General features: G+C 43.7%; 1 protein-coding gene across 3 annotated transcripts in view; it reads right to left on the bottom strand.

The window, feature by feature from the left end:
• The window catches only part of SH3TC1 (SH3 domain and tetratricopeptide repeats 1), a 256428-nt gene that overhangs the window by 114569 nt on the left and 119273 nt on the right, over positions 1-22586 (bottom strand). For all 3 annotated transcript variants that reach the window (XM_085642478.1, XM_085642479.1, XM_085642480.1), the window contains exons 8-9: positions 10115-10194; positions 3523-3718 (exon numbers count right to left, since the gene is read on the bottom strand). In XM_085642478.1, coding sequence (XP_085498604.1) covers positions 3523-3718; positions 10115-10194 — 276 coding nt within the window. The remainder of the gene's footprint in view (positions 1-3522; positions 3719-10114; positions 10195-22586) is intronic.

Raw genomic sequence — 22586 nt, 5'->3', positions numbered from 1 at the left:
ACCTTTTCATACACACATCCACCGCTAAGAGTTCCATGTCTAGCCTGGACTACTTTCTGGTACTGCACCACCAGGTGGGCAGATTCGGGGACTTCCTCCCATGAGGCATATCGAATTACTCGTTCATAGTTACGTCCACACGGAGAGATACATCACCTACGAGAGGTGATTTGAATCTCAACTCTTATGAGCTGACTGATTAGAACACTAAGAATTTGATCACAAAGACCACGGACCTCTACTTTTAGGAGAATACGGGAACCGGGAACTCAGAGGTAGATTTGTAGGAGGCCTAAAAAACTGTAATAAGGGGTCACCTTATCGCACATGTGACAGGGAAGAAGAGAGAGAGAAATACTAGGAAAGTAGGGAATTGGAAACTAGATTACTGCATCGGGAAATTAAATACATGGCCTCTCTCTCGCAGGAACTGGCGCAAAAGAAGGCACCAGAAAAGATAACAGAGTCTGGGACAAGGAAAGGAGGCAATTTTCTTTTGAATGTGGGACCAGCTCAATAAATCTTTAGTATCGGGGTAGGTCCCCTCGAGGTGGAAACAGGTAATTGTTGTGTCACTCCTAAAAAACCTACTTTGGGCCCTACAAAGTCAGAAACTTTCAGGCCCATCTCAATGCTCTCGGTCTTTGCCAAAGTGGCAAAGGAACATATAAACGAACAGCTGATGAGCAGTGGCGGCTGACACAGTTAAGCACGGTAGGGAGGGGCAGGGTGCAGCGGGGGGAAGTCGACACACAACAGAATAGGTATTATTTATTTAATTATACCTATTCCGTCACCTGTCGACTTCCTCCCCCAAACCCCGCCCCGCCCTACCGTGCTTACCTGTGCCGGCCGCCGCTGCTGATGAGTTTTGTTGTAGCTGAGGATTTACTGCACGAGACCCAATTGGGTTTCCGCCCGCAGTTTAGCACGGAGTCAGGTTTATTGTTAGAGTTCGAAACCCTTAGACAAGTAACTAATGGGGGGAAAACCACTGCACTGATTATGCTAGATCTACATTACGATATTGTATTTAGGGGAAAAAAAGTCTCTTCCTTTCCCCCTTTTTACCATTTATATTAAGTTAAAATTGTCTATATAAATAAAAAATATTTTTGATACCTAACGCATAGGTGGTTATAAATTGTTTATGTAAATCCTAGGTCCGCGGTTGTAACCAATTTCCTAAATGTTTTGTTCACACTTGATATGCTAAATCTAAGTGCAGCGTTTGATACCGTATCCCACAGCATTTTGTTGGAACAGCTGTGGATCTGCAGTCTCAGATATACAACTCTGTGCTGGCTAGCTACCTTCCTCCAGAATCACACCTTCCAGTTGGTTCAACAACAGTTTTTTTTCTGAGGTTGTCTCATTGTGACAGAGGGTGCCTCAGGGTTCTGTTCTGAGCCCTACGCTGTTCAATCTTTACATGCGCCCCCTTGCAGATGTCATTAAGCATCACAGCTTCAACATTATGTCATACACCGATGACATGCAGCTTATTATCACCCTGTTTCAGGTCGAGGGAGACTCTGTAGCTGGGTGTAGGCAGCTTAGATTAAGTGGAGTGAATGGACAATAGTTGCCTCAGGCTAAATGCTGGAAAAACTGAGGTTTTCTTATGAGGGGAACAATCATCTCTTTGGTCCTCTGCCTGGTGGCCAGATGCACTTGTACCAGTATTGGCTCCCAAGCCAAAAGTGACGAACCTCGGCATCTGGTTTGACGCCAATCTATGATTTGACAGCCAGATATTCTGTCTTGCAGGAAAGTATTCTGGAATCTTGAAAATTGTGAGTAAAATTGTGAGGCAGAGGTTGTTGTTCCTGCGTAGAGGGCGTTCCTGTAGTCCAGTCTGCTGGTGACGAGGGCCTGGGTGACATTTCTTCTCGTGTCCGAGGGGATCCATTTGTAGATCCTGCGGAGCATTCGGAGGGTGTTGAAGCAGGATGCGGAGACCGCGTTGACTTGCTTGGCCATGGAGAGGGAGGAGTCGAGGATGACCCCCAGATTGCGTGTGTGGTCGCTGGATTCTGGGGCTGTTCCCAGCGATGTTGGCCACCAGGAGTCGTCCCAGGCTGAGGGGGTGCGGCCGAGGATGAGGACTTCCGTCTTGTCAGAGTTCAGCTTCAGTCTGCTGTGCTTCATCCATTCTGCGACGGCCTTCATTCCTTTGTGTAGGTTGGCTTTGGCGGTGTGGGGGTCTTCGGTGAGGGATATGATCAGCTGGGTGTCGTCGGCGTAGGAGATGATGTTGAGGCAGTGTTGTCGTGCGACGTGGGCGAGTGGTGCCATGTAGATATTGAACAGCGTCGGGCTGAGGGAAGATCCCTGAGGGACGCCGCAGATGATCTCGGTGGTCTTGGAGTGGAAGGGTGGGAGGCGGACGCTCTGGGTTCTCCCGGAGAGGAATGATGTGGACCATGCCAGGGCCTTCTCTCGGATACCAGCGTCATGGAGGCGTGCTGTTAGGGTGCGGTGGCAGACCGTGTCGAAGGCTGCTGACAGGTCCAAGAGGATGAGGGCGGCTGTTTCTCCTTTGTCCATGAGGATTCGGATGTGATGAAAACACCATTTAATTTTCAGATCTGGAGATTGTATTTATAGCGTGGGGACACTCCGGATGGAGTAACAAGGTGCTTCACAAATCACCTTATTATTATTATTATTATTATTATTAAATAATAGAGACAGCTTGAACTTTATCATAATGTTTTACTATATATGTACCAGATAGTCGATCCGATCAAGAACCACACCAGCATTCTAGGGAGAGAGAATTCACCAGTATTTATTGATTATATCATATGGGTTAAAAACAAGAGCACTGACATGCCAGACAAGTTTCAGCTGAAACCTGTTTCAGCTGACTTCTTCAACTGGACTATATATGTTGACTGAAAAGACATAGGTTAAAGTGACATTATAGTTGAGTGTTGAAATAAGGTAAAATGTTAAACATTGAAAACCAAAAAATATCTGAAATTCACCTATTACAGTTCACTGAAGCTAACTATAACTTGTACCCTGGCCAGGCACTGCTTATGAACTCACACATTGCATCACTCATAATACGTTAAATGACAACAATAATGATATCTCAAATTACTTCATACAATCATTTGTACACTGTCCTATAGGATTTATTGACTTAAAGTAATTCAAGATGCTACAGCTGTCAACAATTTTCGTTTCACCTGTGCTATAGGCCCAAGTTGCATACGAGGGCCTATAACAAGAGAGAGGGTCTTTAGCACCTGGTGTAACAGAAGGAGTAAGCACTATGGAAGTTATTAGAACATCCCACCCACTGAGGGTAGAATGTTCCATATTAAACTGGTAGAAACAGAAGGATGAGAATTTGAATGTTAAAGCAGAAGGTGTTTACCATATATACGTGGGCTACAACTACTCTAGGTCATCAATGCAGCTCCCAGCGTTCCAATGTTCTGACACTGGAGAAGAGCAAGGTATATTCATCAAAAAAAATCAAAGAAACAAGAGTAGTTTGTCACTTACTCATTTTCAGGAATCTCAGGCTTCACGTGACTGCTTTTCACAAATCCAGTCTTCCCAGTATCCATATGGTGTCCAACAAACCATGGCATACAGTCTATGAAAAATCCAACAATCTCAATTCTTTCTCCAATCTTGAAGCTTATTTCTTCAGGAACATCAGTCTCGTAATCAACCACTGCCACACATGACCCCACAGCTGCATTGTAGAGAATGGTAACATTGAGTTTTATTTTCAGTTTTTGGTGAATTAAGAAGCATGTTATTATCAGCTACCTAGTGAGTTTCATTTTCAGTTTGAGGTAATTTAAGAAACATAAATATCAACCCCCAAATATGCAATACACTTATTACAGGAGCTAAACAACCTGTTATGGTAGAAATTAATTTGTGACGATTTCAGCATCATGCTCATGTTTTCCTTAGATGTTTTCTGTCTGTGCACACATTAAGGGTCTTGTGCATAACAGAAAAGTACACGTGCTAATTATTAATCTGTGATTTATGTGGATGAAAATTGGACCCAAGAATTAGCGATAAAGTCAGTTATCTGATGGAATGGAATGGTTCGTAAACCTTTGACTTCTGTGGACCCCCACTTAATCATTACTGGAACCCACGGACCCTCACTGAATAATTATTAGAATCCAGGGACCCCCACTAAGCCATTACTGGAAGAAGCATTCTTCAAACAATGACAAACGAAAAAATATTTTATTTAAATCCCCAAAATAGGTTTTTTAAATCAACATGTAACTTTTTCTGGCATAGTTGTAGCTTTTGTAAACTCAATTTAGGCCCCTCATTGTCCATACTATAATCTGTTTGATGCACTTGCACTGCTTCCACAAATCAATATGAGGACACTATGTTAATTTTTAGCCTACAGTTTCAAATTCCTAAAACATTTACAGAACGTTTTAAAATGTTCAACTTCACATTTTGCTTCTTTATTTATATACACTTTATTCATCTATAAATATTACTTAATGTCCCCAGACCACAGGTTATGAACCACTGATCTAGTGGGTAAATATCAGTGGGAGGGGATCTAATGAATGACTATAAAATGTCTTTATATATTAAAAACTTACAGAGTGCCTGGATGCACCATAAAATGTATTTCTAGTGTGCTAGCACCTTTAAAAATGTGTTTCATGAGTATTGTCCTATGAATTAGAGCCTCGTACACTTTTTAACTCATTCACCAACTCCTGTCACATTTTTAGGTGCAGGCTAACTAGCAGTAATAGTATGAGGTGCATACCTTAATTTCTCAAAAGGCAAGAACAGTAGTAGAATGTCGGTACTGGACCTACCAACTATGAGAAGCTGTACCTCAGTGTGGAACTTACCAATGAGGAGAAACATTAGAGGCACTCAAAGCTGTGTTTCAATCTTTCACTGGTTGTTTCCGTGAGATTGCTCCATCATCCTCTATACTCATTATGTGAAATATTTGCAGACTATGTAGTTGCTACTTATTGTATAGCCGTAAGTGATTTACACATGTATATGTTTTTTTGAGTTAGTCTTTTCACTCTGTTTAGTTGTCTGAGGCCCTCAACAAAACTGAGTATTAGCTTTAAGGTTTTTTGTTTTTTTATTTTGGTTGAGGATAACCCTGGTGCTTTGTCCCTGGACTGCTTTCATTTTGAATAGTAACCCTAAATGTAGTACTAACAAACTCAAGATTTGTAATACAAAGAAGGCGCTAGAGACATGAAGACAGTTTGTCTATAAGACAAATTTGTTAATTGATTAAGAGTACTTTTTGAGTATAAAATCCTCAAGGAGTGCCATCATAAAAACTACAGTTAATATTATTCAGTAAAAAAAGAAATCATTCCGTAACTTTGCTATAACTATTTTGCATTAGATGTCTATCTTTATTTAGTGGTTACTAAATGTATTAGTCAAGCTTTACCTCTTTTCTGGTGCCAATGATGATCTGTACATATGATGCAGAGCCTTGGATGGGTTTTATTGCAAGAGCAGGACCGTTACTGTGCCAAAGCCCAACCTGGAGTCGTTCGTCTTTCCCACTTTCTGCAAATGCCAATGGCTGCATATCCACTCTTTGAGTGTCGGGCACTGGCAAGTGTACTTTTGCTATTGTAGCTATGTCTGCTGTTGGAGTTGCCAACTACCAACCTCAACCTGTGACATATGTGTGGTGAGGGCAGACAGTGAGCAGCCTCTGTGACTACGGGCTCAAACTATGTTGAGGTGATCTGCTTTGTAGCTATGGCACAGAGGAGGCAGTCTTACTTAAGAGGCTATGTGTAAAGTATGTATGCAGTACTAAACAGTAATTGTTAGAAATGGGGGTCTCTAGTTGGCAGAGGTAGGTACCTTTGTCCAAATAGGGGTCCTTGCTTCTAGTCAGGGTAAGGGGGATACACTGCTAAAATAACCCCTGTTCACCCCCTTGGTAGCTTTGCACGAGCAGACAGGCTTATCTCAGAGCAAGTATGTAAAGCATTTGTGAACACATACAGTAATACAGTGAAAAACACTACAAATGGACCCCACACCAGTTTAGAAAAATAAGTCATCTTTATCTAAACCAAAACAAGACCAAATGACAAAAATCCACAATACAGTTATCAAGATATGACTATCAAAAAGTAGAAACAGCCACAGGGAAGGTGATGCGTTGGCTCATTACGCCCAGGGAAGGTGACGCGTCAGTTCCTCACTCCAGGGGAAGTGATGCATCGGTTCCTTACTGCCACGCAGGGGAGGACTCTGCGTGGCTTTGCGTTGCCCGGCGTTGGTTCCGAGAAGCTTGGCACGGTTTTGCAATGTTTTGTGCCGGTTCTTACAGAGAGCAGCTGCAAAACCCATGTCTGAGGCCTTTTGACTGCAGGAGGCACCTCAGGCAAGGGTAGGACTCACAGATGGCAGAGTCCAGCAGCACCAGCAGAGTTGCAGGAAGTCTTTTGTGTCCCTGAGACTTCATAACAGGAGGTAAGCTCTACTTCAAGCCCTTGGAGATCTTCTTCAAGCAGGGGACACAGCACAAAGCAAAGTCCTTTCTCCTTTCCTTGGCAGAAACAGCCACTGCAGGCCAACCCCAGACAGCAAACAGCGCAGGGGCAGTATTCCTCCTCAGTTTCTCCAGCTTTTCTCCTTGGCAAACGTTCCTCTTGATTCCCAGAAATGATCTAAAAGTCTGGGGTCTGCGCCCCCTTTTTTATACACAAATATCCTTTGTTCTCTGAAGGCCCATTCAGGTGAAAGGAAATCTCCCCCCTACTCTAAATGCAGCCCAGGTCTATTTAGCCCAGCCCTGACTCATCAGACTCTCTTTAGCCACTGCTCCTTCCCAGCCCCTATCATCCAAAGCCAGACATGCAATACTCAAAACTATCAGAGGCACACTGGATGGTTAGGCAAGAAAATACCTACTTTCTAAAAGTGGTATTTTCAAACACAGAATGTAAAAATCACCCTCACTAAAAGATGCATTTTAACATTCTGAGTTAAGGCATATTAAACTTTATTTTTCTACCTTGTTCCCAGGGGCAGATATGTTTATAAGATGTTATAAATAAGCCTGGGCAAAGCACCACGATACGCTCGCGTAGTTTTCAAAGTTTGCGCTACTTTGCACTACGCGAATTGCACGTAGCACAGTGCAAACACGCGTACTGTAGCGTTGCGTAGTGCAGCCGTCATTTTTTGCTTGCTCGCGGTCCTCAACGTCAAGTTGGCGATCGCGATGCCGTTTTCAATGATTGCACAGGGCCGGATGCTTGTCCGCACTGTGCAATCATTGAAAACGGCATCTTGCACAGTGCAAACAGGGTACTACGCAGTTGGCGAAGTGCTACGCGTATCTCGCGTAGTGCACTTTGCATAGCTACGCGTAGCGCTACTTCGCGAACTACGCCCAGGGTTAGTTATAAACAAACTCCTCATTCTATCCTATGGGAGCAGGTAGCCTTGCAATAGTGAAAAACGAAATTGGCAGTAATTCACTATCAGGACATGCCACACACATCAGAGCATGTCCTACCATTCACATACAATGCACCCTGCCTACAGGGGTACCTTGGGCCTACCTTAGGGGTGACTAACATGTAAGAAAAGGGAAGGTTATGGACTGGCAAGTGTGTGCACTTGCCAAGTCAACATGGCAGTCCCAGACTGCACACAGGCTCTGCAATGGCAGGCCAGAGTTATGTTTTACAGGCTGCTTATGTGGATGGCACAATCAGTGCTGTAGCCCACTAGCAGCATTTGATTTACAGGCCCTGGGCACACACAATGCACTGTGCTAGGGTCTGACTAGTAAATCAAATATGCTAATCATGGAATCACCAATCCATAAACACAATTTACACAGAGAGCATATGCACTTTAGCACTGATCAGCAGTGGTAAAGTGCCCAGAGTCATAAAGCCAACAAAAGCAGGTCCAGTCTCAGGTCACAAACAGCAGATCCAATCCTTCTCTGATCTTCCACAGGTCCAGGAATGATCTGAGGTGGGTGCCTGGAAATGAAACATTTATGCCTGGCATGACCTAGTGGGTGGGAAAGACCTCTGGGGACACCCTAACCAATGGGGTAAAGGTTTCCCGGGCTAGCCCTACCTACTTTGGGCATTCTCAAGATGGTTGAAGGTTTTTTGCCATTCTTACATGAGATGTGAGGGCTAGGGTGTGTGTGTGTTTGGGAGAAATGTACTATGGTAATTCTAGTGTCCTCTCACATCTAACACTGAAATTAAGTTAGAGGTACGTCCTGTACCCACAACAACTTCAGAGACAGAATAAAAGTATCCAACTGCTAGACACTGGAACCACAAGAATTGTTTTTGCATCCTTTTCTCCCCTTTTAGGTGCAGCCCAAGTGTCATATAACAATCCCTAGCAGACCTGTCATGCAGGTTTTGGCTCTCCAGCAGGACTTGACACTGTGATGTCAACATGCCCACTGTGAGTGGGGCTGTTCTGACTGGGGTGAGGGAAGGGGGCAAAAGAAGGGTACAGGCCTCGGTGTTAGCTACATCTGCTTGTGAAAGGGTAAGCAAGTTCCTGGGCCCAGCCCACAGTCCATTCGCTCAAGGGCACAAAAAACCCTCCCCACACCCAAGGCCTTTTGTCCCTGTCCTGGTAGCAAGTTCACACCTCATTCACATCTATTCAAATGCTAATTACTGATTGGCAGAAGTGGGAGAAGTGGGAAAGCAAAATGTGGATTAGCTTCTAGGGGTTTCAGGCACAACAAAGGTAACTTCCTTTAACCTCATCGCTGCTTATGACGGAGTGGTTCCGTCATGCGCGTCGGTCGCACTGTGCGCATGACGGAACCACTCCGTCATGGCCCTACCTGCGCACGGAACCTTCAGCACGGCGCGGTAATCCGCGCCGCGCTGAAGGGGTTAAAGTACCTGTCTCTTTATAGTAATAATTGGATTTTTAAGAACTGTTAAAATAGTCCTTGAATTTCTTGCTGCTTCCAACCAAAATGAGCATTAGTAGATGAATTAATGTAACCTGGTGTTTTCTATAGAGCAATGGCCCCTGCTACAGTGATATCAGCATTTGGGCCTTTTTCTCTATAAACATTTATATGTCCTACTTTTAAGTATCGTGCACCTTGTCTTATGGGAACTAAAGTCTACTTAGGGGTGGCTTATGAACATTTAAAAACAAGGTTTAGACCTGCCAAAAAGGGTTTATTTTGATAGGGCGAATTGACAGTGTAAAACTGCACAGTCAGCCTACAATGGCAGGTCTGCAGTGATGGATGCTGTATCCCACGAGTGGCATTCAACTTACAAGCCCGTGTTATACTCTGTTCCATATACTAGGGGCTTACAGGTAAGTTAAATATGCCAATCAGATCTATACCAAGTTCAACCTTCTATAATGGGAAAGCACGCACAAGCACTTTACTCCTGGAAAGCAGTAAAGTGTTCAGAGTTCTATGGCCAACAAAAATAGAGTTCATCAAAAAAAGACAAAAACACAGGGTGACCCTGCAGTAAGGGAACATTTCCAACAACATCCAATTAGAAAGCAGCTCACTTCATGCTGAGCTGCAGCCTCCGAATGTGTGGATGAAATTTGTTGTAGCCTCGGATCTGGGTGCACCAGTATCTGCCTGAAGTAAAACCCACTCTCCTGGACTGTAACTACCGTCAAACTTCCCATTGGGGATGAGACAGGTTCAAGGCAGGAACTCCCAAAGACAAAAGAAATGTGAGCAAGCAGCTTGATAAAACAATACCACAGGTACAGTGTTGGTTACCCTCCGTCCCACTTTCTGACTTCCATGCCAATGCACTCACTGGAGCTACTTCCCAGAATGGCAGGAAAGGAAAATCTGGCTGCTGGGTTCCAGTCCAGACAAACATATGGAGCATAAACAAAGGGGGACTGAACTAGTTGCATCTGACTAGTCTTCATTCTTTATAATGCAATTTGGCGTTCAACAACAAAAACATTCCCACAGAAGATAGCTGAATAATGGCATTCAACAAGTGCAAAAAAATGAAGAAAGAAGTCCTCTAATACAAATGAATGTACTACATATGGATTTGAATAAAATAGGTACAAAATACAAAGTAGAATACCTTACCAATTCGATTGCTGACTTGGGACTGTGAGCCACTGAACAAATCCACATGGCTCACAATGGATTGTGTTTTAAGGAACCACCTGTTGAAAGAGGAAGCATATGAAATAAACACTGTGAAAGCACTTCAGTATAACATTTGCAATTATAATTGCATGTCTATATTTTATGATGATGTGATGCACATCTCATTTTGGATTAGAGTCATATTTGTTTCATTATAATGCCTAGTCGGAGTAGTGCAAGGATTATCAATGCCAAAGGAATGAAATCCATTTTTGCCTTGGAGTTCACAGTACTCTTTGTTGCCTCTGCTAGTGACATCAGAAGGAATCTTGCTTTCTTACCTTGCATAACGCCACTACTAATGCCAAAACTGCAGAGCTTGCTGCTAAATACAACCCTGGGGTTCCATTGCGGACGTGCTTGGAGCCATCGACACACTCCGCGGTTCTTCTGCCCCTGGGTTAGACGGCTTCACAGGAGACTTCTATGAGCAACACAAGGACCTGCTCACACTGCAGTTGAACGAGGTATACGCGGAGGCCCGAGAGAAACAAATGCTTTCCCCCACACTTCGCGAGGCTGTTATTATCCTACTCCCCAAACCTGGTAAAGATCCAACGCTGTGTGGATCATACTGACCGCTGTTTCTCCTAAATTTGGACTATAAAATCTTAGCCAAATTCATCGCCAATCGCCTGTCCCAATTAATGGAGTTTATAATATCTCCGGCCCAATCTAGCTTTGTACCTCATCGGCCCACCTCGCTTAATCTTAGGACACTCTTTGCAGTACTCCACAGGATTAATCCAGAGGTCCCTGCAGCTGCAATCCTTCTAGACAGGGAGAAGGCATTCGACTCCTTGCAGTGGCCCTTCTATATTTCAGTAATGCGCTGTATGGGCATGCCCATGGGATTTATTGCTACCACCGCATTGTTATACAGCAAGCCCACAGCGAGACTAAGCTTGAACGGCACGCTCTCCCGGCCCTTCAAGCTTTCCCGCGGTATCCGCCAAGGCTGTCCCCTGTCTCCTCTATTGTTCATTCTGGCTATGGATCCGTTAATTCGCCATTTTCAGGAGCGACATTTGCAGCGGGACTACAATTCAATACCTTCTACTAATTCAAAGGCTGTTCTCCTCCATTCAGGCAAGATACACGGGGAGGTGGGGTCTCTTCCTTTTGTTTTGCTCATATTTTGTTACAGTTAAATAAATTCCTCCCTGGGTTCTGCATACTTGCAGTGTTGTATTTATTTCAAATAGATGCAATTTTACTGAGCTTTGGTATTCGCTCAATGGGCCAGAAATGTACTGAGGAAGATTAACGTGGAAGGTAATGCTTGGATTACATACCAACAACTCATTACTCTGAGTTGTGGTCCTGCTCATAACAGTCTTGCTTTCCCTCGCATCCTTTTGATTTAGTATTGATTTGCCAGTCAGCAAAAATGTCCTAGTTATTAGTAATAATGCTTACCCAGTAAGGAATCTGAGCAGTAATTGTTCACACAGATTTACCAGTTTCCGTGGTACTTATTCATCAATGTATTATCCTCTCTTGAAGCCTACTCAATTAGCAATTGATTATTTTTCCCTTCTTCCCCACACTAACAATAATTCCCAACACAGTTTACAAGTGTAATTTATAAGCCTAAACAGAGATCATGCCTCCCAAAACATGTGGATTTTACTTATACAAATTCGTCCAGGTTTTTTCAGGAGGAATTTGCTTGGGAAATGCGTGCCTCATAGGAAGTTTCACTGACAGAAAAGCAGGAAATATGTAATTTTACCTTGTATAAAAACTGTAACTACATGGCATTTCTATTTAAAAGGAACTGGGCAAAATAACCCCAGGAAAAAAAGCAAAGTGCTATAACAGTTTTCACCCAAGGGAGAATTTAAACACTCAATATTCCTACAGTCCTCAGTTTAGATGAGCGTGCTTTCCAAATGGAGTGTGATAGGAGGGGTTCAGGGAAATCCATCACAAATTAAGTAAATACCTTTATATTCTTAGCTTTTCCGTATTCTCAATATTTTTTTCTATAAAAAAAGTAAAAGTAAATAGAAAGTAAAAAAATAACATTACCTAAATTCCTATCTAAGCACATACCTACTGTAAGCAATGTGCGTAGCACACAAACCTGTAAAAATAGGTTTAAGTGAGAATGCTTTGTAAATTAAAGATAATGAAATTACACACATGTATATATAGCTGTAATTGTAATTGCAAGATTGGATAAGCAATGAAAGTGTGCTTTCCGATTGGCAGGCGGGTTTTGTGTCAAATGTGAACACTGTAGACCAGATTTTTCATTTTGAATGCATTTACTGGAGGGAGGTGATCCTTGCCAAGAGCAAACTCTATGTTGCCTTTGTTGACCTTCGCTCAGTGTTTTATTTGGTTCCCTCTGCCAAGTTCTGGAGGGTTCTTGAGGAGATGGGGGTACCAGCTCCCCTGTTGGACATCTTGGTGAGGCTACATGGTGACACACTTGCTCAGGTAAGGTGGGGGGGAGGATGGGGCCCTATCAGACCCTATCCATACTGACCGGAGGTTTAGGCAGGGGTTTGTTTTGGCGCCCACTCTTTTCACTCTATATATAAATGGTGTAACCTGCTTCCTGGACGGGGATGACAGTGATGCACCTATGATTGGAGCGCGGAGGGTCCCTGTACTCCTTTTCGCAGATGACAATTTGTTAATATCTAAGTCGCCACAGGGTCTGCAATAGCTCTTGAATTCTTTTCAAATGTTTTGAGCTGAGCGGGGTTTGGAGCTTAATAGTTCGATGACCAAATGTATTATCTTTACTAGGCAGATGTCGAACCTGTGTAAGAGGAGAATGTACTTGTTGACACTCCTTTAGATGCGGTTCCAAGTTTCGAGTATTTGGGTATTAAACTCACAACAAATCACCGTTGGTCGCCACAGGTGTAAAAAGCACAGTTGTCTTTGGTTGAACACACTGCATATATAAGGAAAATACACAGAAAAACCTTATATGCAAGGGTGCCTCAGGCAGTGGAAATATATAATGTAAGGCCCTCAGGGGAAGTTTTATATGGTGCAGAATTGTGGGGTTGTTCGCTTACAGAGAGGCTCTCCACAGTGGAGCAAAGGTTCATAAGACCTTTATTGAAACTTCCTGTAAGCACACAACTGACCCCATTATATTTAGATTTGGCTCAAAAGAAAATTGCCACAAGATTGAGAGTAGTATGTTGATCTACTTGTACCAGTTATGGACAACACCTACCGTTGAATCCTATCGGGAGGGAATCAAAGATCTTTTGGTCTCGCAGTGTGCATGGAAAATTCTGCGGCTTTGTGCTATTAAGGCCCTACTACAACGGCTGAATCTGGATAAATATTGGGTTTCACCAGAGAGTATGTTCTTAATTGGTAAGGCCAGTATTAAAGCAATTTTCTGGGAGAGTGTGGCAATTGACAATGTTATGCAGTGTAAGGGTTCCCTATCGGTGGTTTTCATTGATCGTAAAGCCATGGCTCTCTATGAAAGTACCATTGATAAAATTGTCCGTCCTCTAACCAGGAAACTCAACCTCCAGTTTAGGTATGACAAGTTACCTGTTAAATCCTTCACTGGTAGATGGCAACATGATAGTGGTCAATAAGATGATTTGTGTGGAGGCTCTGAAGAGTGTTCTTAATTTCTTGTCCATGTTCTGTTCTTCTACCCCTTTTACAAACAAATACGTGTGAAATGGATTGTTTCCCTTTGTAAAAACTTGGGAAGTAGGGAGTACCAGGAAACATTAAGTTTATTGAAGTGCAATACCAGCCGGATTGTGTTCTTTTTGCCTGACCAATATTTTAATGGCATTTTGTATAAAACATGGGAAAATTGCACAGCCAGCTTTTAACATATGAAATTGAATATTCAATGTTTATGATGTACTGTGGTTGGATGTGCAATACTGTTGTAGATTTAAATTTTTGCCACTGTCCTTTCCATGCACTTTAGATATTGATCCTGTGCTTACCAAATTTGTGGTTTTTATATTGCTTTTATAACTAATATTCAGATGGAGCCTTTGTATATCATCATAGTTTTATTTATTGTTATTTATATCTGTATTTGTATGGATATGTGTGATGTTGGTTGTCTTGTTTGTCTATACTTTTATGATCCACAGTGATCGAAATAAAGTTCTCTCATGATGATGATGTGATTGCATTTATATAGTGCTTACTAACCCTGAAGAGGCGTCAAAGTGCTTTTTCGGCGAGTAGCACACTACTCAAGAACCCAAAAAGGATTATTGGTAAATTAGTATAGTGGAATTTTCTATTAATTTCATCAGTGGACAAGTAAGTTTGTTATTTAGATTGAAAAAGGATAGTGGAGGGGTAGAAGAGGAAAGGGTTTACATTTATATAGCGCTTTCTACCCCTGATGAGGTGTCGAAGTGCTTTTCGGCAGGTAGCACACTACTCCGGAACACAAAGAGGATTAGTGGGGAATTAGAATAGGGAAATATGAAATTAATTTGAGCAGTGGACTGCGAGTCTGTTGGTTCGATTGAAACGGATAGTGGAAGGATAGAAGAGGGAAGGGTCTAGAAAGTGTTTTTTTTTATGTTGCTGTACTTTAAGTTAATATATTTGTTTTTTATATTTTTTTGTAATTCAACAGTAAAGCTCGATAAATAGTTATGATAAAAGATTTACTTATTTATGCAGTACCTATATACGAGTGAAACATTGAATAATATAACCATAAGTAATATGTACAATTGTTAAGCAGAACTAACGAATATCTATATATTTATAAAAAGAATTATTATACATGTTTATACAAAGCAATAGACATATTTAGGTACACATCTATAGACCAAAAAAATTATTATATACAGAGGGATATGCTGTATATATCTGTTTGAGTATGGTAATTATGTGGGGAAGAGCTAATTCTTGAGTAGTCTTCTGAAGATAAGGTAGTTATCCGTGGAACTTATATTTGGGGGTAAAGAGTTCCATAGTTTGGCTGCTTGTGCAACCTATGGTTTTTTCCTTGTATGGTGGGATTTTGAGGCAAGGTGCCAATCTAGAGCAGAGGTTCCTTTGTTGAATGCATTTGGTGAGTTTGTTCCTGATGAAGAGGGTTCACGTTCCATGTATCGCTTTGTGGGTGATACAAAGCAGCTTGAATGTGTATGTTCTGTCAACAGGTAACCAATGTACGGCCTTCAAGGCAGAGGAGATGTTAGCTTGTGGCTTTATATGTAAGAGTAGTCTGGCATGCAAGTTCTGATTCCGTTGTAGTCTTTTCATAGTTGCTAAAGATGATCCATGGTAGAGGCTATTGGCATAATCGAGCTTAGACAGAACAAGAGAGATAGTAGCCTGGACCTTGTGTGGAAAGGCCAGGTGGGGGAAGAAGCATCACAGAGTTTTTATAGTACTAAACTTGATCTTGCCAGTTTGTCCACTTGGGCATTCATTGATAGCTTGGAGTCCATGGAGTTTCTTACTTGCTTAGATACTTTAGATGGTGTTGCCAGATTGTCAGGCCAGGCAGCGAGTGGGTTATAATTTTGGCAATAGCCACATGTGAGTATTTCTGTTTTGGAAGCATTCAATTTGAGATGGCTCTATGTCATCCAATGATCCATGGCTCTGAGACAACGGAAAATGTGTGAGTTTCCAATGTCTTTGGGACTTTCCAGTTTAAGGAGTATTTGTATGTCATCTGCATAGTTATGGCATGTGATGTTAAATTGATTGATCAGTGCCGGTAATGACTTCATGTAAATGTTGAAAAACATGGGTGAGATGATAGAGCCTTGAGGCACCACTGCTTTTGCGAAGTTCGGTTTGGATGAAAAAGGGGGGATATGGATGACATTAGTACAGTTATGAAGGTAGGATGTGAACCAGTGGAGAACAGACCCCTGTATGCTGGCTTTGTAGAGTCTTTGTATTAGAGAGTCATGGTCAACCGTGTGAAGGCAGCTGAGAGGTCCAAGAGTAGAGCAGCAACCCTGTTCCGATCAACTGTGTTCTTAAGGTCACCCCAGATGGCAATGAGGGCAGATTTGTGAATGTTATTTAAAGTGAGCTTTTTCCTTTGACCAGAGGTTATGCATATTGCTTCTTAGAACCCTGATTTAGACTTGTTCAAAGACTTTCACCAAGACAAATGCGGTATGACCTTGTAAATAAGGCCTAGTGCCTCATTTAGAGTACAGAAGGAACTGAAAATCTTCCAGCATCTGGAGGAAGGACATGGAGCTGATTTACCTCTACAATAATATTCCTATTGCACAGAACATTCACTGGGTATTTAGAGTTTTTCCAGAAATTGGAGCATTTTCAGTTACCTTCAAATTCTACATGGGTCGCTTTTGATCTCGACTCAAAATAGTATTCAAAATTTCAAACCGACTAAAACTCACAACATTAATTTGTTCACGTGACCTGAGTGCTCATGTGCGTCTTAGTTATCATAACAATCTTGTGTATCACAATTAATATCTAATCTGGACCACTCTGAGTCCACAGATGATTATGATAGCAGAGTGTACTGAAAGTACATAAAATTTGTGTATAATTGATTTGTAGGGATTACTACCATGATCTCCCCAGTGTCTTTTTAACATTTAGACTAGATTATGCATGCATTTTAACCCTGAGTACAGTAATTCCTCCATTTTCTAAGCATGGTGTAAAATTGACAAACTCACATTTTCATATTTAGCTTTTAAATAAGGCCATTTTAACTTGACATCGGAAATACATGTATGGTATGAAAGCAGAATGGGCTTCAGTGGACACCACCTTAACATGAGACTGTAAAATATTGATTTCAGGCCACCAACTTTGGAGCAAATGCTACAGGACATTTTGACAAAGCAAACATTTGTTTGACATATGAAAACACTTTCTCTTGACATTAACTAAGTCATCCATAAATAGATTGTTATTGCTCACAAGGCTAGGGTGCTTAACAAGCAGAAATGGGACATGCATAATATTTATTTTGATGTGCCCCTGCAGTGGATTGTGAATTGTTATTGTCCTAGGTTTAAGCCTGTAGACAAGTATTTTCTAACGTGGATTGCCACAGATTAACATAGTAGGCAATGGTTTGGGTTACCCCTGTGTCAAACACTGTTTCATTTGTCTTTAGACTTGGCTTGACAGTATAACTGTCTGCAAGGACTTACCTTAAGACAGAAGATATGGCACTGCCCTCATCTTGGTCTTCTCTAGAAGCATTTGTTATAAAATAGTTGTGTTAATTGCCTTAGAAGTAGCTCCAATGATCCTAACTGATACGGTCATTGTTAACGCAGACCCTAGGCCAAATACAATAGGATGGACTTCGCACAACCAGTTCAGTAGGGCGGGGTTTCCTATGATAAACTCTGCCAAATACTAAGTAAATAGATTTCACATTGAGCAGCTTGCCAAAACACATACAGATTGACTTTACATTGTGAACTCTCTGACAAATTCATCAGAAGGGTTTTCAATTGTAAGCTGTTTAGCACTGGCATGGACTTTACATGTGAACACTCTGGTAAATGCAGCAGGAAGATGTTTTACATTGTGAACTCTCTGACAACTGCAATGGGAATGGTTTATACATTGTTAGTGTTATGACAAATGTAGTAGCAAATGTTTTCTTTAAAAAAATTGAATACTTTGGCAAATACAATAAGAATGTGTTTTACATTACGAACCCCAGGTCAAACACAATTGGAATAAGCTTAACATTTTAATTAAATTATAAATGCAAAAGGATTTACATTATGAACTCTGTGACAAAGGCAAAAGAAAGGAGTTTAATACATATCTCCCTTTTATTGGTCTAGAACCCAAAAATACTTGATGTCTCCAGAGGAAGATTTACGACAAGATGTACTAATAATGAATTTGGTAAAAGTATTCGCAAACTGTGCACCGACTTCTACTGAATTCGTTCTGCTTTTGCAAAATCGACCAATGTACCAAAAGGTAGGTTTGCGAAAACTTGATTTGTAGTGGGTCGCATTTTGGCCTACCTCGTGAATATTAATGAGGTAGGCCACAAATTGAGAACAACTACTAATCGCAGCCAACACAGGAATGGTGGCCTGGTAAGGTAAGCAGACCACAATGTTTGTGATTGCTTTTAAGTAAAGCATTTTTTTCTTAATGCAACCGGGTTTCTGGAGCCCATGTGGGCGGGGTGATGCTGAAGTTACTATGGGGAAGGAGGGGGACCCAGATAATGGCAGTAGGTTAGATTTTGACGAGGCAATAAACACAGATTGTAATGGTAGAGTTGAAGTTACAGTGCTGAAATGTTGCTGGTGTGAGAGGTAAATTGTCAAACAAGGATTGGTGCAGCTTTATCTCACTTTTCACTATAGTACGTTTGCAGGACACTTGGCTGACAACTTCCTTCCATATGGAGGAATACAGTTCCTTTTGTACCCCAGCTATTACATCTAATAGAGGGAAATGAAGGGCGGTTTGGTGATTTTTACTTCTAATAGCATGTTGGGCAAACCTATAAAGGCCTCAAGTCCCCATATTTTCAACCTCTCTGCTCCAATCTGAAAGGCGACAGGCAGATTTTGGTAATATTTATAAAAATATTTTTGATTATTCTCCATTAATATGGTTTTTGAGTTGGAAAGAAGCTGGAAATCTTTTTTTTTATTTATTTTTTTTTATTTTTTTGGGAAAACCTTTATTACAGTTTCAGAGACATACAAATATGGGCCTACAACCAACAGGCCGGCCGCTAACGCACAGTGTAAACCTAGGCACAGCTTTACATTCACATCGATGAAGCAACATAGGAGCTACTGGGGTGCTAATCAACTCCGCCAGCCGCAGCCGTAGTCCATAAATAAGCAAAGAAAGGTTTCATATTTTGAAAAAACAAAAAACATCACACACACAAGGCAGAGGGGGTTAATGGCAATAATATGTGCTCCCCGCATCGAAGGAGTAAACAAACCCAAGGAGACAGAGGGGGGGGGGCAGGCAGAAGAAACCAAAGTCGCATATCGCAGGAGCATATAGGAATGCGCGGGCTAGGGAGACAGAGCAGCATCCATCTCACGCGTCTGGGGCGGGGCGCAAATACCTCCACGATAGGAGTTCCAGGGACCCCACACCTTAATCCACTTCCCAGGCTTGCCTCTCGCCACATACACCGTTTTCTCTCTGAACATACACCAGTCCATGTGTTCCTTCCACGCTGAGACCGTTGGCGGCCTCTGGGCGCCCCACAGTTGTGCAATGTCCCGCTTCGCTACCATATAGCCCAGAGTCACCCACTGCGTCTGCATCACATTGTAATCAGTCGGCTCCCAGACATTCAGCAAACATCTCCGTGCCTCCGGCAACAAGGCAACATGCGCGACTTCTTCTAACACCGCATGCACTCTACACCAAAACCGAGTCACTTCCGGACATTCCCACAGGATATGGAGGAAAGTCCCCAATAATCCACAGCCTCGCTTACACAGACCATCCACCGAGTACCCCATACGCATCAAACCAGGCCCCGTGACGTACACTCTGTGAAGTATCTTAAGCTGGACGAAACGCAAACGGGCCGGGATAGCCACCTCTTTCGGGGAGGCCACCGCTGACACCCAATCTTCATCGTCAAGTTCCAAGCCGTCAGCAGTCCACGTCTCTCGCAATGAGGTCAGCAAACCCATTCGATCATTGATAAGCTTCTTATCAATCAGCGAAATGGTGCTATCCGGCACATAGCCGTCCAATACTCTGTCTTCCAACGGGGAATACTCTGGAATAGCCGCGACGTCCGGGAACACGGAACACAAGGCATGGTGAACCTGAGCATACCGAAAGTATTCCCTATCGTTCAGCTGATATTCAGTTTTCAGCATGTCGAACGTCTTAAATTTCCCTTTCGTCCAGAGATCCCCTACCTTGCTGATACCAATCATATCCCATTTCTCAAAGCCTTTCGTAGTACACAGATAACCCAAACGCTGGGAAGCGTACAATGGCGTTGCCCAAGTCAAGCGATCCCTCCACCCCATCGCCGCATTCGCTGCATGCCACACCTGCACCGCGACCCGCGTCGGGCCAGTCAACCGCGCATCAAGGGACCCCGAGTATAGTGCTCGGTTATAATCCCCGCTGGGCAATAACAATTTGTCCATCTCAAAAGCCGGGTTCAAAGCAGGCCCATACATCCCGTGATTGATAGCAGCCAACTGGGAGGCCCAATAATATCGTTTAATGTCAGGGAGAGCGATCCCCCCATCTTACCACGGTAGGGTTAGTTTAGCGAGAGCAATCCGCGGCTGCCCATCCCAGAACAATCGACGCTGAAGACACTCCACCTCCCGAAAATAGCGGGCCGGCACTGCGTCCATAGTGTTCTGCAGGGCGTACAAAAAGCGCAGCAACAACATAATTTTGAACAACGCCGCCCGGCCGAGCGGCGAGAGCGGCAGCCGCCGCCAACCCGCTACATCCGCCCTGAGGCGCTGAAGGGGGGGGAGAAGATTCCGTTCATACCGGGCCACCGGGTCCAGGGTTATAAAGATTCCCAGATACGTGAACCCCGACTGCGCAACCTGGTGTAACGCCCTGAACGTCTCAGGATCGTTTAACAGACACGATAATGAGAACGCAACCACTTGTGAAGGTTTAGTTATTTTAATGAAGGCAAAAATAATACAAGGAATAAACAAAGGTTATAGTCACTGGAATCCTCCAGGCTAAGTACGTTACCAGCCCACAGCACGGATGGTCCTAACCGTCCTCTGCATATACGCCGATCCCGGCGTATGCCAACAGAGGGCAGAAATGAAATGGCCGACAATGCCAATCGGTAGGCTGTGAGGGGCACGAAGAGTGTTGGGGAGAATCGAGGAGTCAGGGAAACACCCAGCCGGGGTCTCTACCTGAAGGGAGCAGCCGCTCAACCTCTTCCTCAGACTGCACCGGGACGCGGAGTCACCTCCTGGTGATACGTCACCGATACCCCAATCACAAGCAAAGAAGACTGAACCGAGAGCAGCCGCTCGATCGATCCCGTGGACTTCCGAGTCTGTAACGCGGCAAACACCTCCTGGTGTGCGTTACAGCTGGCAGTCCCTGTATCTCTGGTCGGGCTGGGAGTTACGACTCCAACCAGCAAAAGCGCCACTGCGCTTTGACTCAGCCGAGTCAAAAAGCGAAGCTCAATGGTTATCCGGTAGAGCTTCCGGGTCCTTCACAGGTGACGATGGGGCAAGACACGGCCCAGGGAGTAACGACTCGACCTACCTCCGTTCTTGCCTTACTGGAGCACCACTCCGGAACACTGCTCTTCACTAAGCAGGTACGTCGGTGTAAACACAATATCCGACAGCGTTGTACCTCCCGGTTCCTCCCTTTATAGGGCGTGTTTTCCTTGAGTTATGTAACAGCTCTCCTGTTTACATAAGGGCGTGTTTTCCTTGAGTTATGTAACAGCTCTCCTGTTTACATAACCTCTCAACCGCTAAGCATCCTGGGAGATGTAGTCCGTTTTCGCTGGTTACCGTTTTCCTCCCCTCGCATGACAGGAATTCTTGACAGTACATCCTCCCTCTCAGCAGCTCCCCACGGGTCCAGCGCTGGCAGGAAAACGCCGATGGAACAAGGAGACCAAGCGCGGAGCATGAACCCCTTCAGCCGGTTCCCATGACTGCTCCTCCGGGCCATAGCCTTTCCACGCAACCAGGTACCACAGCTTCCCCCTGCGCCATTTGGACGCCCGTATGCCCGACACTTCATACTCCACCTCCGACTCCACGCATACCGGCCTAGGTGTCCCAGACGGCTTGGAGGGTGCTGGTTTGAGCAATGATACATGAAAGACAGGGTGTATCCGCAATGACTGGGGCAAGCACACCTTCACGTTCACGGGACCCATACACTTGGTAATTCGATAGGGGCCCATGTACTTGGGATGGAACACACTGTTCTTTCGAAACCTCATGTTTCTTGTGGATATCCAGACGTAGTCTCCCGTGCGGTACAGTGGCCCGGGCCTTCTCTTCCTGTCTGCCGCAGCCTTGTATCTTCTCTTGGCCTCTATTAGGACAGCCCTTGAGCGCATCAACGTGTCTTTTATGTGTGCCACCCTGTCCGCTGTGGCGGGAATCCTGTCCTCTCTGAACGGATGTAGAAATGGCAAGAACCTGGGATGTTGGCCATAGTTGCTATAGAACGGAGATGACTGTGTGGAGCTGTGAGTGGCGTTGTTATAGGCTATCTCTGCAACCCATAGCAAGTCGACCCATTCTTCCCTGCCCTGGTCCACAAAACATCGCAGATACTGTTTGAGCGTTTGGTTCAGGCGCTCGGTTTGGCCGTCCGTTTGAGGGTGGTAGCTGGTGGACAGGGCGGTCTTAACATGCAGCGCAGTGCACCAAGTCTTCCAGAATTGCGCAGTAAACTGCGACCCCCGGTCCGACACGATCACCCC

This window comes from Triturus cristatus, chromosome 2_2 (assembly GCF_964204655.1).
Source record: "Triturus cristatus chromosome 2_2, aTriCri1.1, whole genome shotgun sequence".
In the NCBI taxonomy this organism is placed as follows: Eukaryota; Metazoa; Chordata; class Amphibia; order Caudata; family Salamandridae; genus Triturus; species Triturus cristatus.
The sequence above is the reverse complement of the archived record's forward strand: the minus strand, read 5'-3'. Positions and strand labels throughout refer to the sequence as shown.